Source organism: Notamacropus eugenii, chromosome 1, assembly GCF_028372415.1.
Source record: "Notamacropus eugenii isolate mMacEug1 chromosome 1, mMacEug1.pri_v2, whole genome shotgun sequence".
Classification (NCBI taxonomy): Eukaryota; Metazoa; Chordata; class Mammalia; order Diprotodontia; family Macropodidae; genus Notamacropus; species Notamacropus eugenii.
Window position 1 is genome coordinate 446,311,465 of NC_092872.1, and position 26,591 is coordinate 446,338,055.

A 26,591-nucleotide genomic window follows, 5' to 3' on the forward strand; every position below is an offset into this window, starting at 1 on the left:
CAGGGGAGCAGCCTGGGCAAAGGCATGGAGCATTGTGTGTAAGGCACAGCAAGGAGGGCATTTGGCTGGATAGTAGAATGTATGAAGGTGTGTGGAATAAGGTTAAAAAGGTAGATTGAGGCCAAATTGTGAAGGATGTTAAATGCCAAACTGAGGAGTTTGTAGCTGTTTGTATTTGATATTAGAGGTAACAGGGAGCCACTGTAGTTGGAGTAGGAGAGTGTCATGGTCAGACCATACTCTAGGAAAATCACTTTGAAAATTGTGTGGAGGGTGGGTTGGAGAGGGGAAGAGATCTGAGACAGGGGTAGAAAGCTTTTGCAGATATCCACCTGAGAGAAACTGAGGGCCTGAACAAGGGTGAAAATTTGTTGTGTTGGTCTCAACATACATAGTATGTTCTCTCCAAATCTGTCTGGAATTGTGTTTTTGCTCATAGCAACTTATGACATGGAGGGGCTTTCATCTGCATCTCTGAAAAAGTTACCCACCACAAAAGCTCCACCCCAGACATCCTTGAAGTATTTAGTACAGACTGTGTCCTTCTTCCTTGTTCCTCATTTCTGAGGTCCTATCCAGACATCCGATGTAGATGAACCCAAAACCAGAACTGGGGTAGGGTGACCTGGGGTTTTGCCCAGTGTGATTGTAAACATAGAAGGCACAAAATGTTTTCTCTTCTAAGATGGAAAGCCAAGAATGACTAAAGAAGAGGTAGAGGGAGCCTGTGGCAGAGTGTTGAGAGGTAGGCAGAGATTGGAGAATTTCTGCTTGCTTGTTTTCTCTCTTGAGGTGGAGAAAAGAGGAAAGAGGCCTCAGCTAATTGGAGCCAAGCTTTAGCCCAGCCTAGAAGTGGGCAAAGAGGCCTTATCCCTAGTGAAAGGTGGTCCCTTCAGTACTCTCAGTTGTGGCTCAGGAGCCAAGAGATAAGAATGAGAAGGCCTGTGAACTGCCTACTATCAATATCCCAACCTGTTCCAAGCTGGGGAAGGCCCAGGTCCTTACTTCCTCTGGAAGAGGCTGCTGGGCCACGCTCTCTAGGGTAGGTGAGCATGGGTCTAGTATTGCGCCCTATCTTTCTGTTCAACTGCTGGCCCCAGTGCTTTGGAAAGACCAGTGAGTGCCTGTAGGAGAGCCTTGGCCATATCTCAGAGACCCTGTTTCAGCCATTTGGCTAAAAAAAGCATTGGAGAGGGATTTAGGAGATCTGGGTCCTTGTCTCTTATCTGATGCTTGACCTTGGGTCTTTGTTTTCTCCTCTGTAAAATGGGTATGTTGGACAAAGTGATCTCTAAGGTCCTTTCCAGCTTTATGAGATTTGGACTCCATTTGACTTTACCTTACCTCAGCCTCAGATGTAAGAGGTGAATGAGATTTCCCCTGTGACCTTGGGCAAGGCTCTTTCCTCACTGGAAAGTCTTCTCCTTTGTAAAGTGAATGATCCCTAAGGTTCCTTTCAGATCTTATATTTTTGTCATGATACATTGAGAATTTTAGAGGAGGTTTGAGGGAAGGAGGGTCGGAGGGACTTGCTTCAGTCCTTTTTGTTGTAGGAGTTACCACTCCATCCTCATCCTCCAGTAAATATGTTTCTCCAATGCGATGAATGAAGCAATAGCTCACCTGAGTACTGAATTATCAAAAATAATATTTTAAAGTGGGAAGATACCAGATGGGGTGTTTCCTCCCCCTGGCGGCAGCCCACTTCTGCATAGTCTTTGTTCTAGATTGTCCTAGGGTCTCTGCCACTGGGACCAATATCTGCCCCTTCCTCTCTCAAGAGGTACAGGGACTTCCATATCTCTTTTCCTAGGCATAGTTTAAGGGAGTTAGCCCAGGCACAAAAATTCCTAGTTGTAACTCTGCATCTGTCCCCTTCCTCAACTCCCCTCCCCCCAGCATGTACCAGCAGATAAGCTTAATCCCCATCTTGCTTGCCCCTCTCATCTCTGCTAACCCAAGACAAGACTAGCAGATCCCAAGAAGCAGCAGAAATGTGCATATCTTTGTTCAGAAGGTGAGGGGCTGATAAAACCAGGCAACTCCATGGGGCCAGGGCTGCAGGGGGGAGGTGGTGTGCGGCCTGTGCCTACATTATTTATGAGTGACTGTAAAGGCAGTACGGTAGCTATGCGGCTGGTGCAGGAATCCACTGGAGAGTTTGTGGCTTCCTGGTAAATGTCAGGCAAGGCTTATTGGACATGACATTTAGAAAATTACCACTTGCAGTCTAGGATCTCCTTTCTTAAATACTTTAATGAGAATTAAACCAATATTATGGCATAAATAACACTTTCTACCTTCCCTTGCAGTCTGGCTGTATGTGTGTTTTCCATTTTGGGCTTAAAGCTGTTGACTCCCTATCAGATTTGTTGCCAATGGTCTAGGATTCCTAGGAGTGTGGCCCATCCAGATGGGCCATGATGATGTAGGAAGTTGGAATCAAAAGACCTGGGTTCGAATTCTGGTTCTGTGACTTATTAGTGTGACCTTGGGCAAATTGTTTCCCTTTTCTGTGCCTCAGTTTCCTCATTTGTAAATGAGGGGGTTGAATTAGGTGACTTCTGCAACCCCTCTTGGTTTCCAGTTCTATGTCCCACAGTAGCCAGAAGAAAGGAAGTGGGCTTCTTTCTTGGTGTGGAGGGTTTTCTTCCCATTTGTTATTTTTGTTATTATTTGGTTATTTTTCAGTTTCATTGGTACCCTTTAAAAATAGGAGGGAAGAAGGGAGAAAATTTTAAACTCAGACTTATGAAAAATGAATGTTAAAAATTGCCTCTTCATGTAATTGGAAAAAATAAAATACTTCAAAAAAAACAAAACAAAACAAATACCGCAATTACTTCCTCAGGTATTCCTGCTCCACCTTGAGCCTTTTCTTGTAACGACAACAAAAAAAGACTGAACCAAAACCTATTGACAGCGTGACTGCATCTTAGAGTGGATACAACATTCTCCTTTCTTTCGGTCCCTTATTTATGATACTTTGATACTTTGTACACCATGCAGCATGGTGTAATAGAAAGACTGCTGCACTGGAGGGTCAGAGCTGGAAGGGCTCAGTGGTCCTCTTGTCCAGCCTCCTTCCTCAAGCAGTACATCCCCTCTTACAAGTGCTTATCCAGCCTCCACTGACCTAGTCCATTCTCTCTTGGAAATGCTCTGATCTATAATTTTTCTATCGTGAAGGGTGCTAATGGATGGAGCATCAGGCCTTCAGTCAGGAAGACCTGCATTCAAATATGGCCTCAGATATTTCCTAGCCCAGATCCTGGGCTAGTCCCTTAACCCTGTTTGCCTCAGTTGCCTCATCTATAAAATGAGCTGGAGAAGGAAATGGCCAAGTACTCCAGTATATTTGCCAAGAAAACCCCAAATAGGATCACAAAGTGTCCGATACAACTGAACAAGAACAACTTCTTTATCAAGCCCAAATCTGCTGCTGCAACTTCTAGCTCTGTTTCTGGTTCTGTCCTTTGAAGTCAGGCAGACCAGGTCTAATCATCTGTTCAGATGAAAGCCCTCAGGGTCACCAGATCATAGATTTAGAGCTCAGAAGGACCTCCAATGCCATCTTGGTCTACCCCCTCATTTTACTGCAGAGGAGAGTGGGGCCCAAGGAGGTTAGATGACTCCTCCAAAGTCCCATAGGTGGGAACTATCAGACAGAAGATTCATGTTTCTTGATTCTAAAACCAGTGCTCCTTCCTCCCAAGAATAGAAGCAGAGATCATGCTTCTATCCTGAGTCTTTGTTTTTCCAGGATAACTATTCTCTTTTCTGTCAGTGATCTTTGACTTTAGCAGATTTACACCAGGAACCATGCAGCTATTGGCTAGGTATATCCTGGTCTGCAGTTGCCTCACCATCCTCATCTTCTGAGTCCTTTGGTTCTCTGAAGTCTTGGGGTTATCAGTGTATATCCCCTAGACTGTTTACCCATTGTCTTTCATTTTTGTTTCACTAGAACACAAAGCTGTGCTTTGAATAAAATAGTGTATGGTAAGGCCTCTGCCCAAGTCCTCTTCCATTCCTGTCTTGTGGAGGTGACCCCACACCCTTGAAAGTTCTTCCAGTGGAGTGGGGCCTCCAGCAGGACTTACCAAGCCAGAAACACATCATATATAAGCCAGGTCACAGATTTGATATCTGAGGTTCATCACTAAAAATGAAACCAGGTTTCACAGCAAGGATTCTTAACCTTTTGTCATCATGGATCCCTTTGGTAGTCTGGTGAAGCCTAGAGATCTTTTCTTAGAGTAAAATTTTTAAATAAGTAAAATAAAATATATAGGATTTCAAAATAAATTATTTATATTGAGACATAACTATTAATTTTTTTAAAAAGGCAAGTTCATGGACCCCCAGATTAAAAGCCCCTGTCTAAGTCATTGGAGGGGTTTTGATCTGCCTAATGGAGGAAGTGGAGGTAGCCATGCAGAATGAAGTCATGGATCCTGGGGTAGTCTCGATTGAGTGGTCCTTTACATTAGAGCATTAAGTGTAGAGTACTTGGAGTGTTCCAGACAAAGCACTAAGAAGGACTCAAGGAGGGGAGAGATCATTTCCAAATGGAAAGGCTATCAGGGAAGTCTTCAGCCTTGAAGGAGAGTGAAGATTTCAGCAGCTGGAGTTGGATGGAACATCTATTGAATCAGATAAAGAGCCTGGCAGTGACATTGTTCATGAAACCCAGGCCAGAGGCAGGCAGTTGGCATCCATATAGAGCTGGAAAAAGAAGAGATTGGAACTGCTGTTGACACTGCGTGAGCTGTAACCACTCAGTTCCTGCACACACTGTTCCTTGATGAACTTCTGCCAATGGGGTCCCCATTTACAGTGTGAGGATTAGAAGCAGCTTCCTGCCAGGGCTGGCCAGTGCCTGAGAATGCCACATCTCATCTTACTGCTCCCAAGCACTTCCCTGGCAGCCATTCTCATCAGAGAAGGCCAAGCCTGCATTCCAGGGTGTCCGAATGTCCTTTGCCAGGCTAGCTTGTGAGTTCTGTTTTGTTTACTTTTAATCCCTGAGCTGTTGAAATTCAGGATACTTGCTGGTGCCTTATAACTTAGGGCGTACTTAGTCATAGCAAGTTAGAACAGGAAGCGATCTTAGAACATTGACAAGGAGAGCTGGATGGGACTTTAGGGATCACCTAGTCTGAACCCTCATTTTATAAATGAGGAAAGTGATCAGGGCGGTGGGGAGGGGGTCACACCACTTATAAATGCAAAACCAAGACTTGAACCCAGATCATCTAGTGTCTAGTCAGTGTTCTTTCCATTGTATTCTGCTTCTTAGTCTCTGATTCCTTTGGGAAGAAATATTTGATGGGGGTGGAGGGGTGGAGGGATAGAGAATCTTGAATTTGTTAATTGACCATTACATAGAAACTAATATTATCAGAAAACCTATCTATATATGTACTGTGTATACATACACTTATTTTTCCTTTTCCCCCAAACTCCTCAACATTTGTTGTTTTGAGGCATTAAATATGTTTCACAAGGTAATTAAGGAGATTAATGCTAATTATAATTGGTGTCCATTCAAGAATGTCAAGCCTATTTAAGTGTGTTTTTCGTAATGGTTGTTAATTAGTGGATTGTAGGAGGCTCACACACACATACACACACATACACACACACACACACACACGGAGTAACATGGTAATGGCCGGGTAGATCTGGCTTTTCTGTACAGTTGATAGGGATAGGAGAGGAGTTATTAGCAGATGACTCAACCTGAATAGTTAAAACAAAAAAAACCAAAAAGCCTCTAGCAGTCACATGCTACTTTCCAGTATATAATATGTTCTCATCATTTGCCTCATATAACAAAAAAACAAAACCAGGGTTCGAGTCATAGCCCTGCTACCAACTGGCCGTGTCACATTGTGCCCCTACTTTTCTGGGCTTCTGTTTCCTCATCCATAAAATGAGGAGTTTAGACTTGCTCATCTCAGAGTTCCCATCAAGCTTATACATCATGTCATGTAAAAGAATATGAAAATATTCTCCATTTTACAACACAGGGAAGTAGAGCTAAGAGACATTAAGATTCTGTGCATTGGCTAAAGTCACACTGATATTGAATGACAGAACCGAGACTTCACCCCGGGTCTTTTGACTCCAAATTCAGTGCTCTTTTCCATTGTACCTGATGAATTTGGGGGAGGGTTGGACTGGTGGTATTTTTTCCTAATTGGTATATGTATCTCATTTTCCTTCTGTCTCTCTTCTCCCCCCATCCTTTCTTTCTCTCCTGAACATCTTCTACTTCTCTTTCCTACCTTCTGCTTCTCTTTTCTCTACACCTTCTTTTCCATCCTTCTCTCTCCACCCTCTCCTCTTTTCCTGTCTCTCTCTCTTCTCTTCTCTTATCTTTCTCCTCTATCCCTCTCTCTCATCTCTTGCTTTTCTCTTTCTTCTCTCTTTCTCTCTCTTGTCCTTATCTCTCTTTCCTGCCTCCTGCCTCTTCGACCTCCCCTTTGTACTCTATCTCTTTTTCTCTCTCCTTCTCTTTCCTCTTGTCTTCCTTTGTCCCTCTACCTCCTTTCTCCTTTCTCCTCCCCTCCCCCTCCCCTCTGTCCTCCTCTCTCTGGGTGTTGCTTTTCCTTCCACAGTTTTTTAAAAAGCAGAAACGGTTGATCCCCGAGAGGACAGTCTGGAAGTACTTTGTGCAGTTGTGCAGCGCCGTGGAGCACATGCACTCCCGCAGGGTGATGCACAGAGGTAACATTAATCCGCTCTCTCTTTTCACTGAATAATAATATAATGTTCCAATTAGTAAGTGGCTACATTCAAAAACAATTATGCTGATGTGCAGCCAACGCATGTTTGGAGAGATGGCAGCACTGGCGAGATGGATTTCTCCTGGTGGTTTGTGTTTTTTTTTTTGCTTTGTTTTGTTTTGTTTTTGCCTTCTTGTTAAAGGAGTCAGTCCAGAGTGAGAGGAGCGTTATGAAGAAGAGCTGCTTGGTATTCCAGACACTGATATTAAGTCAAGTGTCAAACCTGCCATTAGCAGAGTGTCAGAAGTAGAAGGCTGGAGTTTGGGGGATGCAGTGAACTCTACACATCTTCTTCATTGTGTTAAGAGTGATGTGATGATGGATGAATTGGTGGGAGTTTCTTGGTTCCCCTACAGCATACACTAACATACTAGACATTTCCCCCAGTTTGTCAGCCTGCCTGTTATAACTGGAAAGGACCTTAGAGCTCAGGACGTTCCAGAGAATATAGACCATTAGAGCAAGAAGAAACCTTAGAACCTAAAGTGTTAGAACATGTAACACCACCCCATTTAGTGCCCCCCCTCACTTTACAAATGAGGAAGCTGAGACCTGGGAGGTTAAAGTTATACAGTTTGTGGACGTGGGATTTGAACCCATGTTTCTCTGACTCTAGAGCCAATGCTACACAGAACCTTCCACCTTGTAGTCCAACTTATTATTCTACAAATGAGGAAACTGAGACTTAGCAAAGTAAAATGACTAGTCCTGGGTCATATAGTAAGTCAGTGGCATAGCCAGTACTGCAGCTCAGGTTTTCTGCCTCTCTGCCCAGGGCTTTCTACTTCTCTGCACTACCTTCGCTTGCCGTGGGTGCTCTGTGGTCTCTCAAGACCGTGGTGGGGGTGTTGGATGTGTAGATTTTTGTTAAGATTGAACCCTAAGACCACACGATGCCTCTTGAGTTTGACTTCTAGCCTTCTTTTTCTCCCAGACATAAAACCTGCCAACGTGTTTATAACAGCCACAGGTATAGTGAAGCTGGGAGACCTTGGACTGGGCCGCTTCTTCAGCTCCAAGACGACGGCAGCGCATTCCTTAGGTAAGCCCCTGCCCCCCAGAGGCCTCAGCAAGATTTAGAATTAGGCTGTATTGCCACTGTGTTTTCTTTTATTTAAAAGCTATTACTAGTAAGCCTTTCTTTAAGAAATTTCCCCCTTACCCTCTCCCCTCCCTTCCCTGCCTCTCAGAGTCTTCGTCCATCTCTCCCTCTCCCTCTCTCCCTCTCTCCCTCTCTCCCTCTCTCCCTCTCTCTCTCTCTCTCTCTCTCTCTGCCTTCCCTCCCTCTCTCCTCCTTCCCTCCTTCCCTTCCTCCCTTTTTCTCTCACCTTCTCTCATACACATTCACACTCCAATATATAAATTCTGAATATATAAAGCAGAGAAATTAGAAGATGACTGCTAACCTTCTTAAAATTTCCTTTATTTTAGGAAAAGATTCACTCCAATACAGGTATACTGCACAATGGTATTTCCCAACAACATTAGTAATTCAAGATAACCAATTATGTCCTTCAGAAGTTGTTCATTTCCAAGATTCTTCTTTTGGAACATTTTGTAAATGTTTCTTTACTTCCTAGTGAATTTTCTCAAAATCAACGTATGTAATATGGAGTAGGTGTATTTTTAATATAAAATAGGTTTGGACTTAGAGGAATTCAGTTGAGGGTAGCTCACCAGGCCTGAAGTCAGGAGGAGCTGGACTTAGGTCTGGCCTCAAACACTTACTAGCTGTGTGACTCTGGGCAAGTCACTTAAACCAGTTTGTCTTAGTTTCCTCATCTCTAAAATGAGCTGGAGAAGGAAACGGAAAAACTGCTCCAGTGTCTGTGCCAAGAAAACCCCAAATGGGGTCATGGAGAATCAGGCACGACTGAAACAACTAAACAATTTAATTTGTACACTACTTTGGGGGATATAATTTTCTATGGAAAATTAGTTGGAATTGGGTTGGAATCATAGACCTCAGCAAGGTTTTGTTGCTTAAAGACCAGTGATCAGGGATGCCTGATGGGACCTGATATGAAGGCATCTCTGCTAAAGTTTGTTTTGGAGTAGGTAATACAAGGAAACCAAAGAACTCTGTTCTCTCCTCTACTACTTGTTTAAGACTCTTCTGTATACTTCTCTATACTCTCTAGTAGCTGCCACAAGGGCTTTTACCTTTCTTCAGGTTTTAGTAAAAGTTATGTGTTTGAAGCTTAGCCTACCGGGGCTCGTAAGCCCACAAAATGTAGAGCTTGAAGAACCTTCGAACACAGAGTCTTATGAAACACAGAACATAGACTGTTAGAGCTGGAATAGACCTTGGATGTAATCTGTTCCAGTACCCCTATTTTACAGATGAGAAAACTTAAGGCCCAGAGAGAGGAAGTGACTTGTCTATTGTAGCCAAGTGGGAACCAGAAATACAAGGCAGTGTTTTAATCACTTTTACTTGTATTAAAATTTTGTTACTGAGGAAAGGAAAGGAGAATTGTGAATTACAGCAAAGTTCTTCCCTTCCTCTTTCTCTCCCCAACCTCTTAAAAATGGTTTTGGGCCCAATTCATTTCTGTCTCACCCCAAACTTACAAGCTGGTCTGTCTCTCATGTTCCGACACCTTTGTGCAAGTGACACACATTGAGTGTAAACAGAATGATAATATGGGAGCGTCTTTTGGTTCACGCGAAGGAGCTCTCTGAAAAATATGATTTCTTCATGTAAACTGTTAGTGTGCATTATTCATATAGCTCCAGATGGCTCTGAGACTTGTAGCGGATAGCATATGATTTGGTGAAATTTATTAATTCTGGTGATCAAACAGTAGTAGCTGTTTAAAGTGCTTTAAAAAAAACAACTGTGTCATACCCCTCTGATTCAGAAGGTTTGAATACTAGGAAGCTGGCTTTGCTCTCATTCACTATTTTGTTGGTTATTATCTCATTCAGAAATGATACTAGCCTTGACTGTTACATCTCAAGTAATATTGGGCTATTCCAGTTTTGGGGGTCTCAAGAGATAATGTTTGCTTCACCCAATTTATCCTTTCTTCTTCTTCTTTTTATACTCATGGTGAAATCTAAGTGTAAATCAAATTCCCTCTGCTTTTCTGATATTTACATAGAGGCTCAAAGAATCTTAAGAGATATTAGAGCATGAAGTTTGACAGTTGGAAGGAACATTGGAATACAGAATGTTCGAGCTGGAAGGGACCTTGGAGAATATCATGTTAGAAATAGAAAGGATCTTAGAACATAGTGTGTAGGGTTTTGATTTGGCATCAGGACCTCAATTCAAATCCTAGCCCTGGTTCTTCTCTTTGCTAATCTTCGGTAAATTGCCTAACCACTCTGAGCCTCAGTTTCCTTATCTGTAAAATGAAGGTGCTGGATTAGATTCCAAACCATCTGATTCTCTGAATATCAGAGCATAATGTGGAGCTGCAGAGGACAGTAGAACACAATATTAGAGCCCCCTATTGAGGCATTCATTGCCTTTCTTTTGGACTATTGTAATAGCCTCTTAATCAGTCTCCCTGTATTCACTTCAATCCATCCCACACAGCTGCCAAATTGATATTCTTAAAGTGCAGCTCTGAGATGTCTGCTTTCTACTCAAGAAGTGTCAGTAGCTCCCTGTTACCTTTAGGATAAAACCCAAACTGCCCTGGTATTTAAAACCTCTCACATTCTGGCTCCAGCCTAACTTACTAGACTGATAACAGACTAATCCCTCTTCACACACTCCATGCTGTAGCCCAACTTTACTATTTTTTCTGTACAATGTTTCATCTTCTTCCATGCCTTTGCACAGGCTGTCTATCCTCCATGCCTAGAATGCATTTCTTTCTCATTGGTGCCTCTTGGAACCCCTGATTCCTTTCAAAACTCAGCTCAAGTTCCACGTGAGGCTTTCCCTGAATAGTTACATTCCGCCCCCTTCCAATTATTGGGTATTTATTTGGTATATATGCTATACAGGGTGTCCGCAAAGTCTTAAGTGTACAGTTTTAAGCTATTAAAGCTTAATTTTATTTACTTATCTGTGATCATGTATCTCCTCAGCAGAATATAAACTCCAAGAGGGCAAAGAGTGTCTTCCTTTTGTATTTTATCTCCAGAGTCTAATGTGTATTGGCATATAGTAGGCACTTAATACATGCTCTTGGTTGATATATCATCTAGTCCTACTCCCTTACTTAACAGATGTGGAAACTCAGGCCCAAAGAATTATTAGTTGCTCTACTTCACAAAATGAGTCAGTAGTAGTGCTACAGGTCAAACCCAGGCATCCTGACACTCCACCAGCTGAGAGCTCTTTTCCCTCCACCAATCTCATGATTCCTTTTCTCTTGATTCCACTGAGACATGCAACTCTACTTATAAAAAAATTAGCTAAAATACTTTAAAAAACTGTATCATCACAATGCCTGCGTTCACACATACATGCAAACACATGGCAAGTGAAACTTTGTTTTGTATCCTGTTATCACATCAGGAGTAGGAGAGGTGTGGGGAGAAGAGAGAAAACAGGAGAAACTGAGAGAAACCAGCCTGTTCTCCTGAGCAGTTGAAATATCCCTAGTTCTAATCTGTCAGATTTGAGCCCCTTCTCTGCATGCATATGCATACACACGTGTGCACACACACACACACACAATCATCAGAGCCAGTTAAGATCACAAAATTAGGATCAGGCAGAAACATGATCTTTTCCAATGGTATGATTTTATCTAGTTTGGGTGCTGTACTTATTATAAGAATAAGAATAAATTGGGAGTTAGAAATGGACTATGTCTGAGCATCTGACCCTTATCCTTAGACTAATTGAAGATTCCTCTGTAGTTATCAGGAGAGCACCATTTGGTGAGCCGCTGTCCCTCTTCCAAATGTAGATATTTTGTGTAAGAGCAGAGTGGGAAGGGGATGGAGTGAAGGAGAATTTGAACTTGGAGCTGAAGGGCACCAAGTTCCATGCTAGCCCTGGCCCTTTGCTGCATAGTCTTGGGACAAGTCCCTGAGCCTTAGTTTACTGCTATAATAACAATACACTAACTCTGCCTATTGAGATTTTGAAGATCAAACAGGGTCAGCATTTTTAAGTCCCAAAGCTTCATATAAATGTCAGTTCATATTTGTATTGCTGAATTTCCAGCTGAAGGATGTAAAGGGAAACAAAGAAACTTGCTCATTACAATGAAACTTACCAAAACAATGAGCTAATTCTTCCTTCCCCAACTTTGTAAAGTCATCGAATTAGTTGTCATTCAGTGAGCAGATCTGAGTTTTAATCTCTGCCCTTGGCATTAACTTGTTGCATGATGCTGAGGTCAGTTGCTTGAGCTATCTGAGCCTCATTTTCCTCATCTGTAAAATGCGGAATTTGGATCAACTCAGCTCCAAGATTGCCTTTCTGCACTAACCTTTCCAGTGCTGTCTAGAGCTGGAAGGGACCCTGGAGATCTAGTCTAACCCTTTCCTTTTATAGACAAAGAAACTCAGTCTTAGGGGAAGTGATTTGTTTGTGTTCTGTATTCTGTCTTCCAGCATTCTGTGTTGTTTCCAACTAGTTTTGATCCTGTGATCCTTTGATTCTGTTTCTAGCATTGATGAGACTAGGGGAAGAGTTGTGCATCTATTTAAATATGCATTCCCTCATTTTAATGTGGACCTACTATGTGTCATAGTAGTGTCTGTAAGGGCATTGCCATAGCAACTCAACTGAACTCTGATCTCTCAAGCAACTGACCCATGAATTGAACATGGGGCTTATGCAGATATATTTATCTATTTCTCTTCTCCCCCACCTCTGCCTCCCTTAGATTTTGTGTTTGCTCCCATCAGCCTGGCATTAAAGGGCATTAGGCAGTACCATAGCCAGTGTGACAGGTGTACTAGCCAGCGGTGGCAGCGCGGCTGCCTTCGTGTCAGGGACCGGAGCCATAATTAGAGCAAGGAACAGAATAAGCGTCAGATGAATTACCAGGCAGCAGATCATATTTGTCAGGCAGGATTGCATACAGGAAAAAATAAGTGACAGAACACGCCGGGGTAATGAAAGAGAAATGAAGGATTTGCCCGTACACAGCTCCCAAGATCCAAGTGTGCGTCTTGCTTGGAGCAAGGCATCCATGTCTGGGACAAGGGCAGGTGGGACCCACTTAGGCCAATACCTGATGGACAGAGAGCCCTGTCAAGGAGGGGAGCGGCAGCCTCACTAAGACCACTGGGGAAAGATATCGTGAAGAAGAGAAGACTGAGGGGAGAACATCGTCCCTGGGCTTCAAGTATATGAAAGGCTGTCACAGAGAAGAGGGATTAGATTTGTTCTACTTGGCCCCAGAGGGCAGAACTGAGACGAGGTTGAGAAAGTCACAGGAAAGGTAATTTTAGCTCACTCTGAAGGAGGACGGCGGTCAGAGGCAAGGGATAGTGGAAGCAGTATTGGATGGGGAAAGAGATGACTTGGGTCCAGCTCTGATACTTCTTAACTATAGCATAACTATAGGGCAAATCACCTAACTTCCTTTGGCCTCAGTTTCCTCCTTTGTAAAATGAATGGTTTAGATTAGATGATCTTTAAGGACCCTTCTTGCTCTAAATCATATGATTCCGATAATTAGGGCTGCCTAATGATGAGATGGGCTACTTTGGGAGCCCATTATTAGTAGTAGTAGTCAAGCAGCTGGACAGATGTAATGGCTATGATAAAAGTCGTAGGATTGAGTGGTAGCTTGGACCAAATGGTCTGTCCAACCCAGATTCTGTAGCATTCAGGCTGAAAACATCAACAAAGTGAAGAACAGTTTCTACCTTTGCAAAATGAAGGGTGTGGTCTGTTTGCTCTCTGGAGTCCCTTCTAACAGCTAATTAGCAGATTAATGGAATTTGTGTGTTCTAATAATGGAATAGACTGCCACCAGAGGTGAGAGCAACAGTGGTTCATAGTGGAAGGAACACTGAATTGGGAATCAAAGAATCTGGGATTCTTTATGCCTGTTATTTAACCACTCTTGTAACCTTAAGGTGCAGGCCACTTTACAGTCCTTGGTCCTATTTAGTCATCTGTAAAATGAGGATAATTATACCATCACAGCCTCGTGGGATTGTGATGACCAAATGAGATCATGTGTGCACAAATATAAACGCAAAGTGCTACATAAATTCCCGGGTTGATCATTACTGAGGCTGATTATTGAAGTGCCATAAAGGGTAGTTCTCTCTCTCCCAGGTTCCTAGTATCTCTAGAAGAAACAGAATGGAATAAAGATTAGACTTTTTCTTGTCCCCTTAGGGTAAAACTAGAAGTAGTTGTAGAAATTATAAGGAGAGGCAAATTTTGAGTCAGTATGAGGACAAACTTTCTAATAGCTACATTTTTCCAACAGTGTGCTTAAAAAATTGCTGAAGTCCCTTGAAACCCCAAGGTCTACAGAATCTGATTTGGAAGGGACCTTAGTGGCCTCTTAGCCCAACGCATGCCTGAACAGGAATCCAACAAATGGTCATCCAGTAGTTAACTTGATGATCTCTAGGGGTAGACCTCCAGGGGCATTCCTTCCTGGGCTTTGTGTGAAATCCCTTAATAGAATTTTGGTGAGAAGGGGAAACCCTTCCCTTGGATGTCATAGATTTGTCAGAGATGGGGGTGAAACTTGAGGAGAAGACTTGGGGGGTGGCGGAATACAGTCACTCTTAAAGTATCTGAGTGGCAGTGAAGAGACCTAGGCTTCCTCTAAACCAACATATCACCAAGGAAGGATTCCTATGCTAATATGTCTCAGGGATTTGGGAATAGGAGGCCATGGCCCTATTTTCCTTTAGTGTTGGTACATAGTTGTTTGCATGTTGTGTCCCCATGAGCTCCTTGAACACAGGTATTGTCTTTTGCCTTATTTATTTATTTATTTTTGCTTAGCATTCAGCTCTAAATTAGTGAAATACACATTTCCTATCGTTGTTCAGCCATTTCAGTTGATCCCATTTGGGGTTTTCTTGGCGACACTGGAGTGGTTTTGCCATTTCCTTCTTCAGCCCATTTTACAGATGAGGAAACTGAGGCATACAGGGTTAAGTGACTTTCCTAGGGTCACACAGGTAGTAGATGCCTACGATCAGATTTGAACTCAGGTCCTCCTGACTCCAGGCCTGGCACTCTGTCTACTGTACCACCTAGCTGCCCCATTCTCCATTTTAGAATTCTTCATTGTGGGTGTTCCCACAATAGACATAACTCTCAACTCCAACATACCACATTGCAGGCACTTAATAAATGCTTATTGTCTATGACTAAATTCACAGAAATCGGGGAATCTAGATAAGAGCATTTATTGTTGAAACATTCCATATATCTGCTCTCCCATATCTTGTTTCCCATATCTCTTATATCTTATTTTCATCTTAGGAACCAACATAGAGGTTCTGAGCCGAGGAGAGGTCATGGACAGGGATTAGTCCCCTCAGTTACAAAGATAATGGGGCTGTGTTGGAGAGATTCTGTGATGTAAGGGAAGAGGACTGCATGGAGATACAGTCAGGCTGCTTTGCAGGATGAAGAGGTTCCCAAACTCTTGCCCTATTTTGGCATCCAGTGAGGGTTGTCAAGTCTCTAACCTTCTTGGTTTTCCTTAAATGTATATAGAATGAAGCAGTTTCTCTCTTCTTATACCCAATTCATTAAACCTTTATAAAATTTGGAACTGAGAGTCATTTTAGAGATCATCTCCAGGAGTACTTCACCTAGGGTCTATGAACTTGTGTGTGTGTGTGCATACATACATGTATATAGGTAGCTTTATGTTTGTGTCTGTGTATGTACATGTGCATATCTGTGTGTGTACATATAAATACATACACACATGTACACATATACATGTGTACATATAATTGTATTTCACTATAATTGATTTCCTTTGTAACTGTGTTTTATTTTATGCATTTAAAAACATTATTCTGAGATGTGGCCTGTTAAGTTTCATCAGACTGTCAGAAGTGTCTGTGACTCAAAAAAGGATAAGCGCCTTTGCTGTAGGCTAACCCCCTCGGTTTATAGATGAAGTGTTTAGACTTTCTGAGGGAAAATAACAATAATGTCTAGTACTAACATCTAGTACTTTATTCACAGTACTTTAGAAAGATTATTTCATTTTATCCTCACAACAGCCTTGGAGGTGGGTACTTATATCAGCCCCATTTTACAGATGAGGAAAGTAAGGGTCAGACAGAGATTAAGTGGCTTGTCCAGGGTACCACAGCTTGTGTTTGAGTTCATATTTGAACTCAGGTCTTCCTGACTCCAAAACCAGTGCTCCATCTATTGTACCACCTAGCTGTCTTCCCTTTAAATCATCCCTTTAGATCATGAGCTTTTTAAGGGTCGATACTAGGTTTCTTTGTATCCCCAGTGCTTAGCACAGTGCCTGGCACACAGTAAGCATCTCATAAATGCTTATAGAGTGACTGAAAATGCCTTTCCCAAGGACTCAAAGGGAGTAGAGCTGAAACAAGGCTCTTGGTAAGTTGTGTTTCCTTCTAACAAGGTTAATGCCACCAACCTTCTGTTTTCTTACTGAAGCTGAGAAATTCATTTGGACAATAAAATCCTGCTTTATTGGTGCATAGGGGATATACTTGCTCTTAACTCTGAAAATAAGAATGTCTTTGAAAGGCAAAAGGACAAAACCCAAAGAATCCAAATCAAAAACCAAACACATCAAAACCAATCAGATTAACACCAGAAGTGTCAGGAAGAAATAGAAGAATCTTACTGAGAGATTATTTTAATCAAATCAGTTGTATATGTGTCCCACAGAGGCCTCTTCTACCATGAGTAGGACTGGAAAGAAGACATTGGGGGAAAAAACAGTGCAAGCCAAGTGTTAATCCATTTATCATTCATTTGAAAAATAATTATTAAATTATTAACAGTAACAAATAGTGTAAAAGACGTCATCAAAAAGACATGGGCCTGGAAAAAGGGAGAGGTCCATCATGTAGTGAGAATGAGAGCTAACAGATGAATAGCCTCCATGCTGTATATCTTCTGTTTTTAAATTTTATTTTATTTTTAATTCAGAGAACAAAAGCATTTCCATAACATAATATAATAAAAAGAGGATTGATTGCATGTGAAACTGCAAAGCTAGCACATGCAACTTGCCATTCCCTCCAAAAATACATGTTATGTAAAGTTTTTTTTCCTTTTTTCTTCCATCCCTTCTCCCTGCCATAGAGATGTCTACAATTAGACACAGATAGGTGTGTGTGTGTGTGTGTGTGTGTGTGTGTATGGGTGTTTTGTACACACTTTATTTTATTTTTATTTTTATTTATTTTATACACACTTCTCTCACCCTTCTTCTGTTCTTTCCCTGCATTTAGATAGCATTTCTCTTCACATGTCCTTTATTTTTAATTTGTGTATTTGTAGTAGTCAAAATTACTTAATCATTCAAAGTTGTCCTTAAAATAATATGGCTGTTACTATATACGATGCTCTCCTTTCCTTCTCACTTCATCTTCATCATTTCATGCAAGTCTTTCCATGCTTTTCTAAGACTAATGCGCTCATCCTTTCTTCTAGTATAGTAGCACTCCATCACAGGCAGGCATCACAACTTGCTCTGCCATTCTCCAGTTGATGGGAATCCAGTTTCCATTTCTTGATCAGCACAAAGAGAACTGCCATAAACATCCCATTCACATTCAAAGTTATAATTACTATTTGTGAATTTCCCTCCCTCCTATTTTTATTCACTCTCTTCTTTCTCAGTCTGTCTTTTTGCCTTATCCCTGTCTTCTCCCCCTTTCCTCCGACCCCCAATCCCAATCCACACACCCCTTCCAAAAGTCCTGCCATCCTCTCCTCCCACCCCTGCTGACCCATGGTGCCCCTCTGATGGTACCATCTCTGAGAAGAGAACATGAATTTAGACAACTTTAAAATCATGGATGGAGAGATTTCAGAGTATCTGTATTGCTCTGACATCTGTATGCTGGTCTAGTGTACTGTAAGTTTTGAAAACTAGCAGTTGGCCTGGTGTGTGTGTGTGTGTGTGTGTGTGTGTGTGTGTATTTGCACATGTGCATGTATGCATTACTTATCTCTTTTACTCTTAACATCTTGAAGTCAGGGACCTAGAATTCTCTCTGGAAAGAATCTTAGAACATAAAATGTTCAAAACATGGTTTTTCCAGCTCAGAGTGATTTTTGAGATGATATGGTCAGTGTAACCTCCTCATTTTACGGAAGAGGAAACTAAGGCTCTGAGAAGTCACCTTAAATTGTTTTTCATAGATTTTCCCTGGGAGATTAGAATCCATCATCTTTCTCTTGTTTTCCCTTCCTCTTTAGGAGTTCACAGACCATAGCAGCACTGAGTACACTAATCCCCCCAAAACAGACCCTGTCTCTCTCATTCTCTGTGTCTCTGTCTCCTCGCTCTCTCTTCCTCTCTTTCTCTTTAGACTTTCATGTGCCACAGCCCCCTCAGAGTCCTGAGAGGTTTTTGACCTTAAGTGCTCTCAAATCCAGTTTGTCTGGGTCACCAAGTGGCCACCTCCTGGCATAAAAGTTAAGATGGGGGAGGGCAAACAATATAATGGCTTTGCTTTCTGAGTCAAAATTGTCCCTTTATATATATCCCAGTGTCTAGCCTCAGATCACAGCAGCGTGAATGGCCATGTGATCCAGATGAGCGAGTCTTCTTTCTCATTTGAAGCTGGGGTCTTTGGGTTGTACCATTACATTAAATGAGTTTGGGACACAGTCCTCCCCAGCATGCCCATTGTTGTTTCTGTGGGGTTGTCAGAAAATGCACAGTACAACCTCCCCTCCCCCTATCAGTTTCCTTGTTTAAAAAATTGATGCAGTATTTTCTATATAACCGTTGGGGGAATAGAGACAGGCCCAGTTCTCTTCCTGGTCTGGCCAGCAGTCTGAAGGAATTCCCCTGTAATGATCTGCTTCCGCTAAACCACACAGGACTTTCAACTGAATCATCTGGGCACACCATTGTATTGCTTTGGCCAATTTGACAAGGATGGCCTAATCGGAGACTATTAATGAGAAACTTTCTTTGGTATCTGCCCGACTGGGAGTTGAAATATTCCTGCACGTGTGAAATTATCTGGTCTTCAAATGACTTTGTAAGTGACCCAAGTTCCCAGAAGAGGCAAGAGTCTGCTGTGAGCGAGTGTGTGCTGTTCCTATAACTTCTAGTCTTCTCTCCCTGAGCTCCCTGCATGTAGCTATTTACTTCTTTGTAGGGAAAATCTGGTTTTGTAGAAAGATCTTGGCCATGACCTATTCTATGAAAACAAAACATGGGATTGTTGCCATTCTGAGGAGCACAGTGGATTAGAGTGCTGGACCTAGAGTCAGAAAAACTCATCTTCCTGAGTTCAAATCCGGCCTCAGATACTTACTAGCTGTGTGACCCTGGGCTAGTCACTTAACCCTGTTTGCCTCAGTTCCCCATCTGTAAAATGAACTGGAGAAGGAAATAACAAACCACTGTAGTATATTTGCCAAGAAAACCCCAAATGGGGGCATGGAGAGTTGGAGGTGACGGAAATGATTGAACAACACAGCATTCTGATATGTCTCTTACTTTGGTAACTAGGAGCATATGATTCCAGAGTTCACAATTTTATCTGTAGAGGATAAAATGCCAGAACTGGAAGACTTTAGAATGAAAGTTCTAACAATCTGTGGCTCTAACATTCATTCCATGCTCTAAGTCTCTCTTGTTTCTACTGTTCTAGGCACTGTGGTGCTTCCCAGTGCTAATACTTTGATCTAAGGTGCCTTCCAGCTCTGACACTGTATAAATGGTACTTTTTTCAAAAGTCACCGACTTTGTCACAGGCTCTCATTGTCTAGATCCTGTCCTGTCCATTTGTGTCTCCCTACACTTCATTTCCTCCTCTTCTGTTCTTCCAGAGTGGGGTTAGATTTGTCCTTTCAAAACCATGTGGATCTGCTTGACCCGGTAACCAGGTACCTACAGGTACCCATAGAACTCTCAGAAAAGCACCTTAGTTAGGGATTCCAAATAAGCAACAACATATATTCTTCATCTGTTTCATTTTTATTCTCAAAAAAAGAAAAAAGTTGAACGGAACTAAAAAAAAAAACTTAGGTGAAAGCTTTGCCTTTTTCATATACAAAACCACAAGTATTTCAAAACATTTCGAAGTTTGTTTTGACAGGAAGGGAATGTCTCAGGAATGAAGGGATGCTTTAATCAGCTTCTCCTTTGAGGTCCCTGTTTTGCTCTGATATTTCTCTGTTTGAAACTCAGATTTCTCTGTAAAGATACAAGAAAGGTCAGAATTTGTTAGGTCCCTCTTTCATATTCAGAGCTCTGTCCCCCACTGTGAAAAGAGAAGTGAGAGATTGGGAAGCCATGTTTGGGCGCTGGATTAGAGATTTGCTGGAAGGTGCTGTTGAAACAGAAACAATAAAAGAATCGCTTATCAAATTGTCTGTTTCAAGATCAGTCAGGAATAACTCCTGAGTTTTGTTGGCTCGGGTTTAGTCGTTCTGTCAGGCAGTCTTTATTGAATTCCCTCAGGTGAGTGGACTAGCTCATGTCTAAGATTTCTCCCAGCACCAACATTCTCTGATCTCACATTCAACACTCACAGGTTCCTTCCATCCCTAACCTTCTTTGTTTTCAAGTCCCTTCTAATTTTGACATTCTGTGTTCTGTGTTCTGTATCCGAGCATGCTGTATTCTCAGGTCCCTTTCAGCTCTAATGTTCTGTGGGTCAGATCTCTTCTCATTTTGACATTCGGCATTCCATAGTCTCAGGGCCCTTCTAGATCTAACATTCTGTTTTTCTAGGTCCCTTCTGGTTTTGATATTCCATGTTTTCTGTTCTGCATTCTAAAACACAGCATTCTCAGCCCTTCCAGCCCTACTACACCATGACTTCAACATAGCTCTGACTAACTAGCTGTGCCAATTATTCACATCAGGCCTCATGTGTGACAGTACTGTAAGCTGCACAGTCTTATAGCAGAACTCTAAAATGGAGAATGAGGACCAAATGCATGCCAATCTTGGAAAATTATCGTCAAGTTTTTAATACTAGGAAGCCCTCAGACAAGAATTGTAGTAGCTTGCACATATGTTGTTCTTTTATGGTTACAAGTTGCTTTACAGCTATTACTGCCTTTGAATCTGAATAACCCTGCAAGTTTTATAAGACAGAAGTGTCCAGAAAGTGGACATTACGTTCTTTGTAACTGTAAAGTACTACGTGAAGGTAAATTATTATTGTTAGGAAGTCCCCTTAGCCCTCACGCAATACAAGCGCATTTATTTATCGTGTGTCTGGCTTACCTGTTTGTGTGTTTTAATTCTGTTATCAGAATGCAGGGTCCATGAGGACAGCAGTTTGTGTCCTGTCTGAACTTTGTATCAGTCCTAGTGATGAACCTTAGGGCTTTTGGACCCTCAGCCAATAGGAACTTAATACATTTTTGTTGAATTGAAATGAATCAACTTTATTTTACAAATGAGGAAACTGAGTCCCAGAGAAAGTGACCTTGCCAGGGTTTCATGAGTACTAAGTTGTAGAGCTAGGTTTTGAACCCAGGTTTTAAGATTTCCGATTCATTCTGCTTCTGCGGTGATGTCACTGCAGGGTCAGGGGAGTGGGGAAGGGGTGCTAAACCTCTTTGGATCTGGTAATGACTATGTCTGGTGTATCGCCAGCACTGACATAAAGATGCCATTAGGTTGAGAACAGAAATACCAACAGAGGAACAGTCTCCTAATTTACTGGCCATTGATGGACAAGTTCCCATGACTGCACAGTTTCCTTCTTTCCCATCATACCTGTGGTGTTCTCTGCTCTCTCACAGCATCTCTGCACACTAATGAAACCCATCTGGAATTGATGGGGGAATTTGTAGCACTGGATGCTGGTTCTTTCCACTACTAGTGCATGGAACACAAAGCAACTGAGATGATGCTGATGTCCCAGGACGAGTCTCTGACCTCATTCACACTTGTAACTGTGGCTCAGAGTTGCATGTGGCAGAGGATAAACTTAGGCTTGAATAAACCACTTTCCTTCATATAATGAATCACCCTCTGACTTCCTCTATAGGATGGCTGTACCTTCTCTGCCCCTGCTCCAATGGGCCTTTGTCTTATTAATTGTTTTGGCTGTTTGGAGGTAGAAATTCACTTCACACAAATGAAGTATTTCCTAAAAATTCTCTATAAAAATTCTTTATTATTCATAAATCTTAAATGTATAAGGGGGAACATGCCTTGGAAAAGAACTGTGCTGCAAATCCTTTCATAAAGTGATCCCTCTTGATTTACAGATCCTTGTTTGGGTGATCACAGAGGAGGTTTAAGGCAGGTACTTTATCTTATATAAACTGTATATCTCTTCCCAAGTGTAAAGCAAATATTCTACACATAGTAGGCACTTAATGAATGTCTGCAGAATTGAAAAACTGTATGTCTGCTTGAGGTTTCTTTTTCTGTGTGTATGTATATATATATATATGCATATATACACAAAAATATGATATTCCATGATATACATATGTATGTATATATATACATGTATCTATACATCATACAAATCATTAGTCTCTCTCTTTCTCTTTCTATACATCTATATATGTGTACATATATATGTAAAATATAGAATACTGGGAGGAAGGATAGAGCTATTTTGGAGTAGATAAATATAGATATGTATGTATATGTATATATACACATAGAGAGTAATGATATTTTTTATGATTTAACAAATGAACACACCAGTGGCCAGAAAGGTGAAGATTTGCCCAGATGAATTGTAAAGAGGGAGGAAGGAAGGAAGGAAGGACAGGAGAGAAGCCAGGAGGGAGGGAGGAATAGAAAAGCAAAGAGAGCTCACTTCTATGTCATTAATTTTTCGGAAGTAGATTGGCAGTACAGGCATGCTCATACTTTCTGCAGGTTTTGCATTTTCTTCTCTCTCTTTGTATCTCCACCCCACCCTCCTGCTTATTTTAGGATCTGATCTAGTATCTCAGCAAAACTCCATAAACTCTCAGGCTGATGGGGAGAACAAGCATCATTTGATGCATATTGTCCATTAGAAAGGCTGTTTTTAATAATTCATTGATGTTCCTTGGGGAAAAGGAAGAGAGAAATATAGAAATGTAGAATGTTAGGGCAGGGAGGGATCTGAGAACCTAAATTATAAGAATTGGAAGTAACCTTAGAACAGCAATAATTTTAATGTAGAATGTTTGGAAAAAGTTAACGCTGGGTAGAACCTTGGAGTATGTCTCGTCCAGTGCCTGTATTTCACGGATAAAGACGCTGAGGTGAGAAAGATGATTACTCACCCAGCCCAAGATTAGAACACATCTTTCTCCCAGTCCTAGTTTTCATCTATTACACTGCTACCTCCCTAGGTTTTGCTGACTTTTTCTTTCTCTAGCTAAAAAAAAATAGTGAATCTCTTTTCCTTGCTTCATTTCAGTTGGAACACCTTACTACATGTCCCCGGAGAGAATTCATGAAAATGGCTATAACTTTAAGTCTGATATCTGGTCTTTGGGCTGTTTATTGTATGAGGTAAGAAATTTCAGTGATTTAATTTAATATTGCGGGGAAGAGTATTTATTTAAGGTAAAGGCATGGGGCAAGACTGATTATTGCCCCAAAAAACTATTAAGGCTCAGAATGTTCAAGCTATAACCATGGGTCAAGAACCAGCTACCCAGCACCAAAGAATTAAGTTCCAATCCTCGAACTTAGGATCTGTTCTTTATTATCTGTATGACTTTAAGTAGTGACGTAACATTTTGAGCATTATTTTCCCCATCTCCAAAGTGAGAAGATTGGACCAGATGCTGTTTAAGGTCCTTCCTAGCTGGAAGATCTCAATTCAGGACCATAGAGTATAGAATAATGGAAGGAGGGAAGGGAGCATGGGGTTGTTCAGAAGGTGGTGATCAGACTAGTCTGTGTGGAACGCAGGACTCATGATGGGAAGTAGTTGGAAATAGGGCTGGAGAGGTAGGGTGGAGGGCTTTGAATGCCAGTTTAAGGTTTTTAGATTCAGCTCTACCATGAGTCACTCAATGAGTTGAATGTTCTCATTTGATTAATAAGGAAATCAAGGCACAGAGTAAGGTTACTTGCCCAGATGACATGGAGCCTTTTGCTTTCATAGGAATAAGGAGCCACTGAATTTTTTTTTACTAGTATAATTCCATAATGGGAGCTGTTCTTTAAGAAGATTAATCAGACAGCTATTAGGGTGGATTAGAAGGAGAAAGGTTGAAGTCAGGAAGACTAATGAAGAGGTTATTGCAAAAGTCTAGTTAGAAGTAAGCGACACGGTGAACTGAAGAGATTGTCTTTGGGCATAGGGAGATATTGCAGAGGTAGAGTCTGTAGGATAGGAAGCCGATTAGATGTTTGAAATAAGAGTCAAAAATAATCCTGACATTTTGAGCCTGAGTGACTGATGAATGGTGACATCATTAGTATGTTGAACGAAATTTGGCTAGGTAGCAACTGTGAGGGAGGGCAGTGACGTCAGAGCCCAGTGTTGGTCCCATTGGAGGCATCAGTGTCCAGGAGGAAATCTGAGATGTGGGTGTGGAGTTTAGAAGAGAGAACACCAGTAAAGGTGCAGCTCTGGGAGACCTGCAGCAAGGTGATTTATCTCTACTCTTCTGCCCTGGATAAAGTTGCAAAGAGGCAGATCTGGAATTGGAATTAGGGGAAAACTTCCAAACAATGAGAAGGGTCCCCAAGTGGAATGGACTGTCTGTTGAGATGCTGAATTTCCCAGTATGAGAGGTCTTCCAATAAGGGCTGGATGGTGCTTATCAGAGATCTTAGTGATGCATGTGGAAGATTCTTGATCAAGTAAAAGTTGAAAGAGAAGGAGTGATGAAGTCCTTCCAAATTTCAGATTCTTTGAAAAGGGCCAAAGATAGAGCTTTGGAGGACATCTACATTTAGGGAGGAGAAAGAGGATCCAGCAAATGAGACATCACCATCATAATCATAGCTAACATTTATATGACACTTTTAGTTAGCAAAACATTTTATATAGTTTATTTTACTTGCTCCTCATAACAGCCTACAAAGTGGGTACCATTATTATCCCTTTTATAACTAAGGAAGCTGAGGCAAACAAAGGTTAAATGATACTCTGGTTCACACAGCTAGTAAGCACCTGAGACAGGATTTGAACTCAGGTCTTCCTGACTCCAAATCTAAGCTCAGGGGAAATCAGGCATAAGGAGAGCCAGGACAAAGCAAGGTCATAGAGACTTGAGGGGGAAGAAGAGAGCAGCCACACAAGAGGGGATGGATAACAGTATTAAGTATTGCTATAGGTCAGAGAAGATGATGGAGTCACTAGTGATGTGGATGGCAGTTTCAGTAGTGATGGGGATGACAGCAAGGTTGCAGAGGGTTCAAGAGTGAGTAGGAGGAAAGAAAGCAAAGCCAACATAAAAGGGAAAAAATAGATCAGGGAGTAGAAGGGTCAAGAGAAGGTTTTAGAATATGAAGATGAGCATATTTATAGGCAGAGAAGCCTCTGGAGAGGGATAGATGGACCTAGAAATTGAAAATGAGAAAAGGTAATTATCAAGTCCTTAAAACCTGAGTTTCTCACAGCTATTTTGTAATAAGCTGATTGTTTTGTCCCACTTAGGTCAGGTGCTTTAACTTTTCTATTTCTAATAGCCTTAATTTGAAGCATGTTGACTTCAGTTGATTTTAAATGGTCCTAAGTGATTCTCTGCAGTGATTCAGGATCCCTGATTTCATTCTGATGGATTCTGTCTCACCCCAGGAGAACCGTAATTGCTTTTTTAATTTTAGATTTTATTCTGAACTTAACAAACACTAAATAAAACGAACATTTCCATAAATTATACACAAAACTGAAAATCTCTATTACATAGCTTGCTTTTTCTTTTTAAGTACATAATAAATTTTAAAATGTAACTTTCAAAACTGTTCTGCTTTTCTCTTTTTTCTTTCTGGCCTTCTTTTGTTCTCTTCTATTCATTTTAAAAATATATATATTCAGTGACCTCCATTCTTTTTCTACTTTTTGACAACTCTATCTTCCTTCTCAACTGAAAACAAAACAAAACCCTAGTAGCAAATCTGCATAATCAAATAAAATAAATTCCCATGTTGGTTTGTCCATAAATTCATGTCTGTTCTTCATCCTGAGCTCATCACTGTACTTTTGTTGTTTTTGTTGAGTCATTTCAGTTACGTCCAACTCTTCATAACTCCATTTGGGGTTTTTTGGTTTTTTTTAGCAAAGATACTGGAATGGTTTGTCATTTCCTTCTCCAGGTCATTTTACAGATGAGGAAACTGAGGCAAACAGAGTTAAAGTCACTTCCCAGGGTCACATATCTAATGTCTGAAGCCAGATTTGTTTTTAGGTCTTCCAACTCCAGGCCTGATACTCTTTTTGTTTGTTTGTTTTTCATTTATTTATTTATTTATTGATTAATATTCTATAATCATTACCATAAAATTAAGATTTTAAACCCCCCCCATGCCTACCCCCCACTACCCCTCTCCCTCTCCAAGACAGCATGCAATTCTGTATAGGTTCTACATATACTTTCCTATTGAATATGTTTTCACTATAGTCATGCTGTATAGACGAACTAAAATAAATGGAAGAAATCATATAACAAATCAAAACATAATACGCACACACACACACACAGACATGATCTGCTGCACTCTGTGAATGAATTCCATATTTCTTTCTCGGAGTGTGGAAGGCATTTTG

At 41.3% G+C, this 26,591-nt stretch overlaps 1 protein-coding gene across 3 annotated transcripts in view; it reads left to right on the forward strand.

Annotated features, from left to right (window-relative positions):
* Nucleotides 1–26,591, forward strand: part of NEK6 (NIMA related kinase 6) — a 129,962-nt gene that overhangs the window by 83,587 nt on the left and 19,784 nt on the right. For all 3 annotated transcript variants that reach the window (XM_072631882.1, XM_072631880.1, XM_072631881.1), the window contains exons 6-8: nt 6,627–6,735; nt 7,729–7,836; nt 23,283–23,377. In XM_072631882.1, coding sequence (XP_072487983.1) covers nt 6,627–6,735; nt 7,729–7,836; nt 23,283–23,377 — 312 coding nt within the window. The remainder of the gene's footprint in view (nt 1–6,626; nt 6,736–7,728; nt 7,837–23,282; nt 23,378–26,591) is intronic.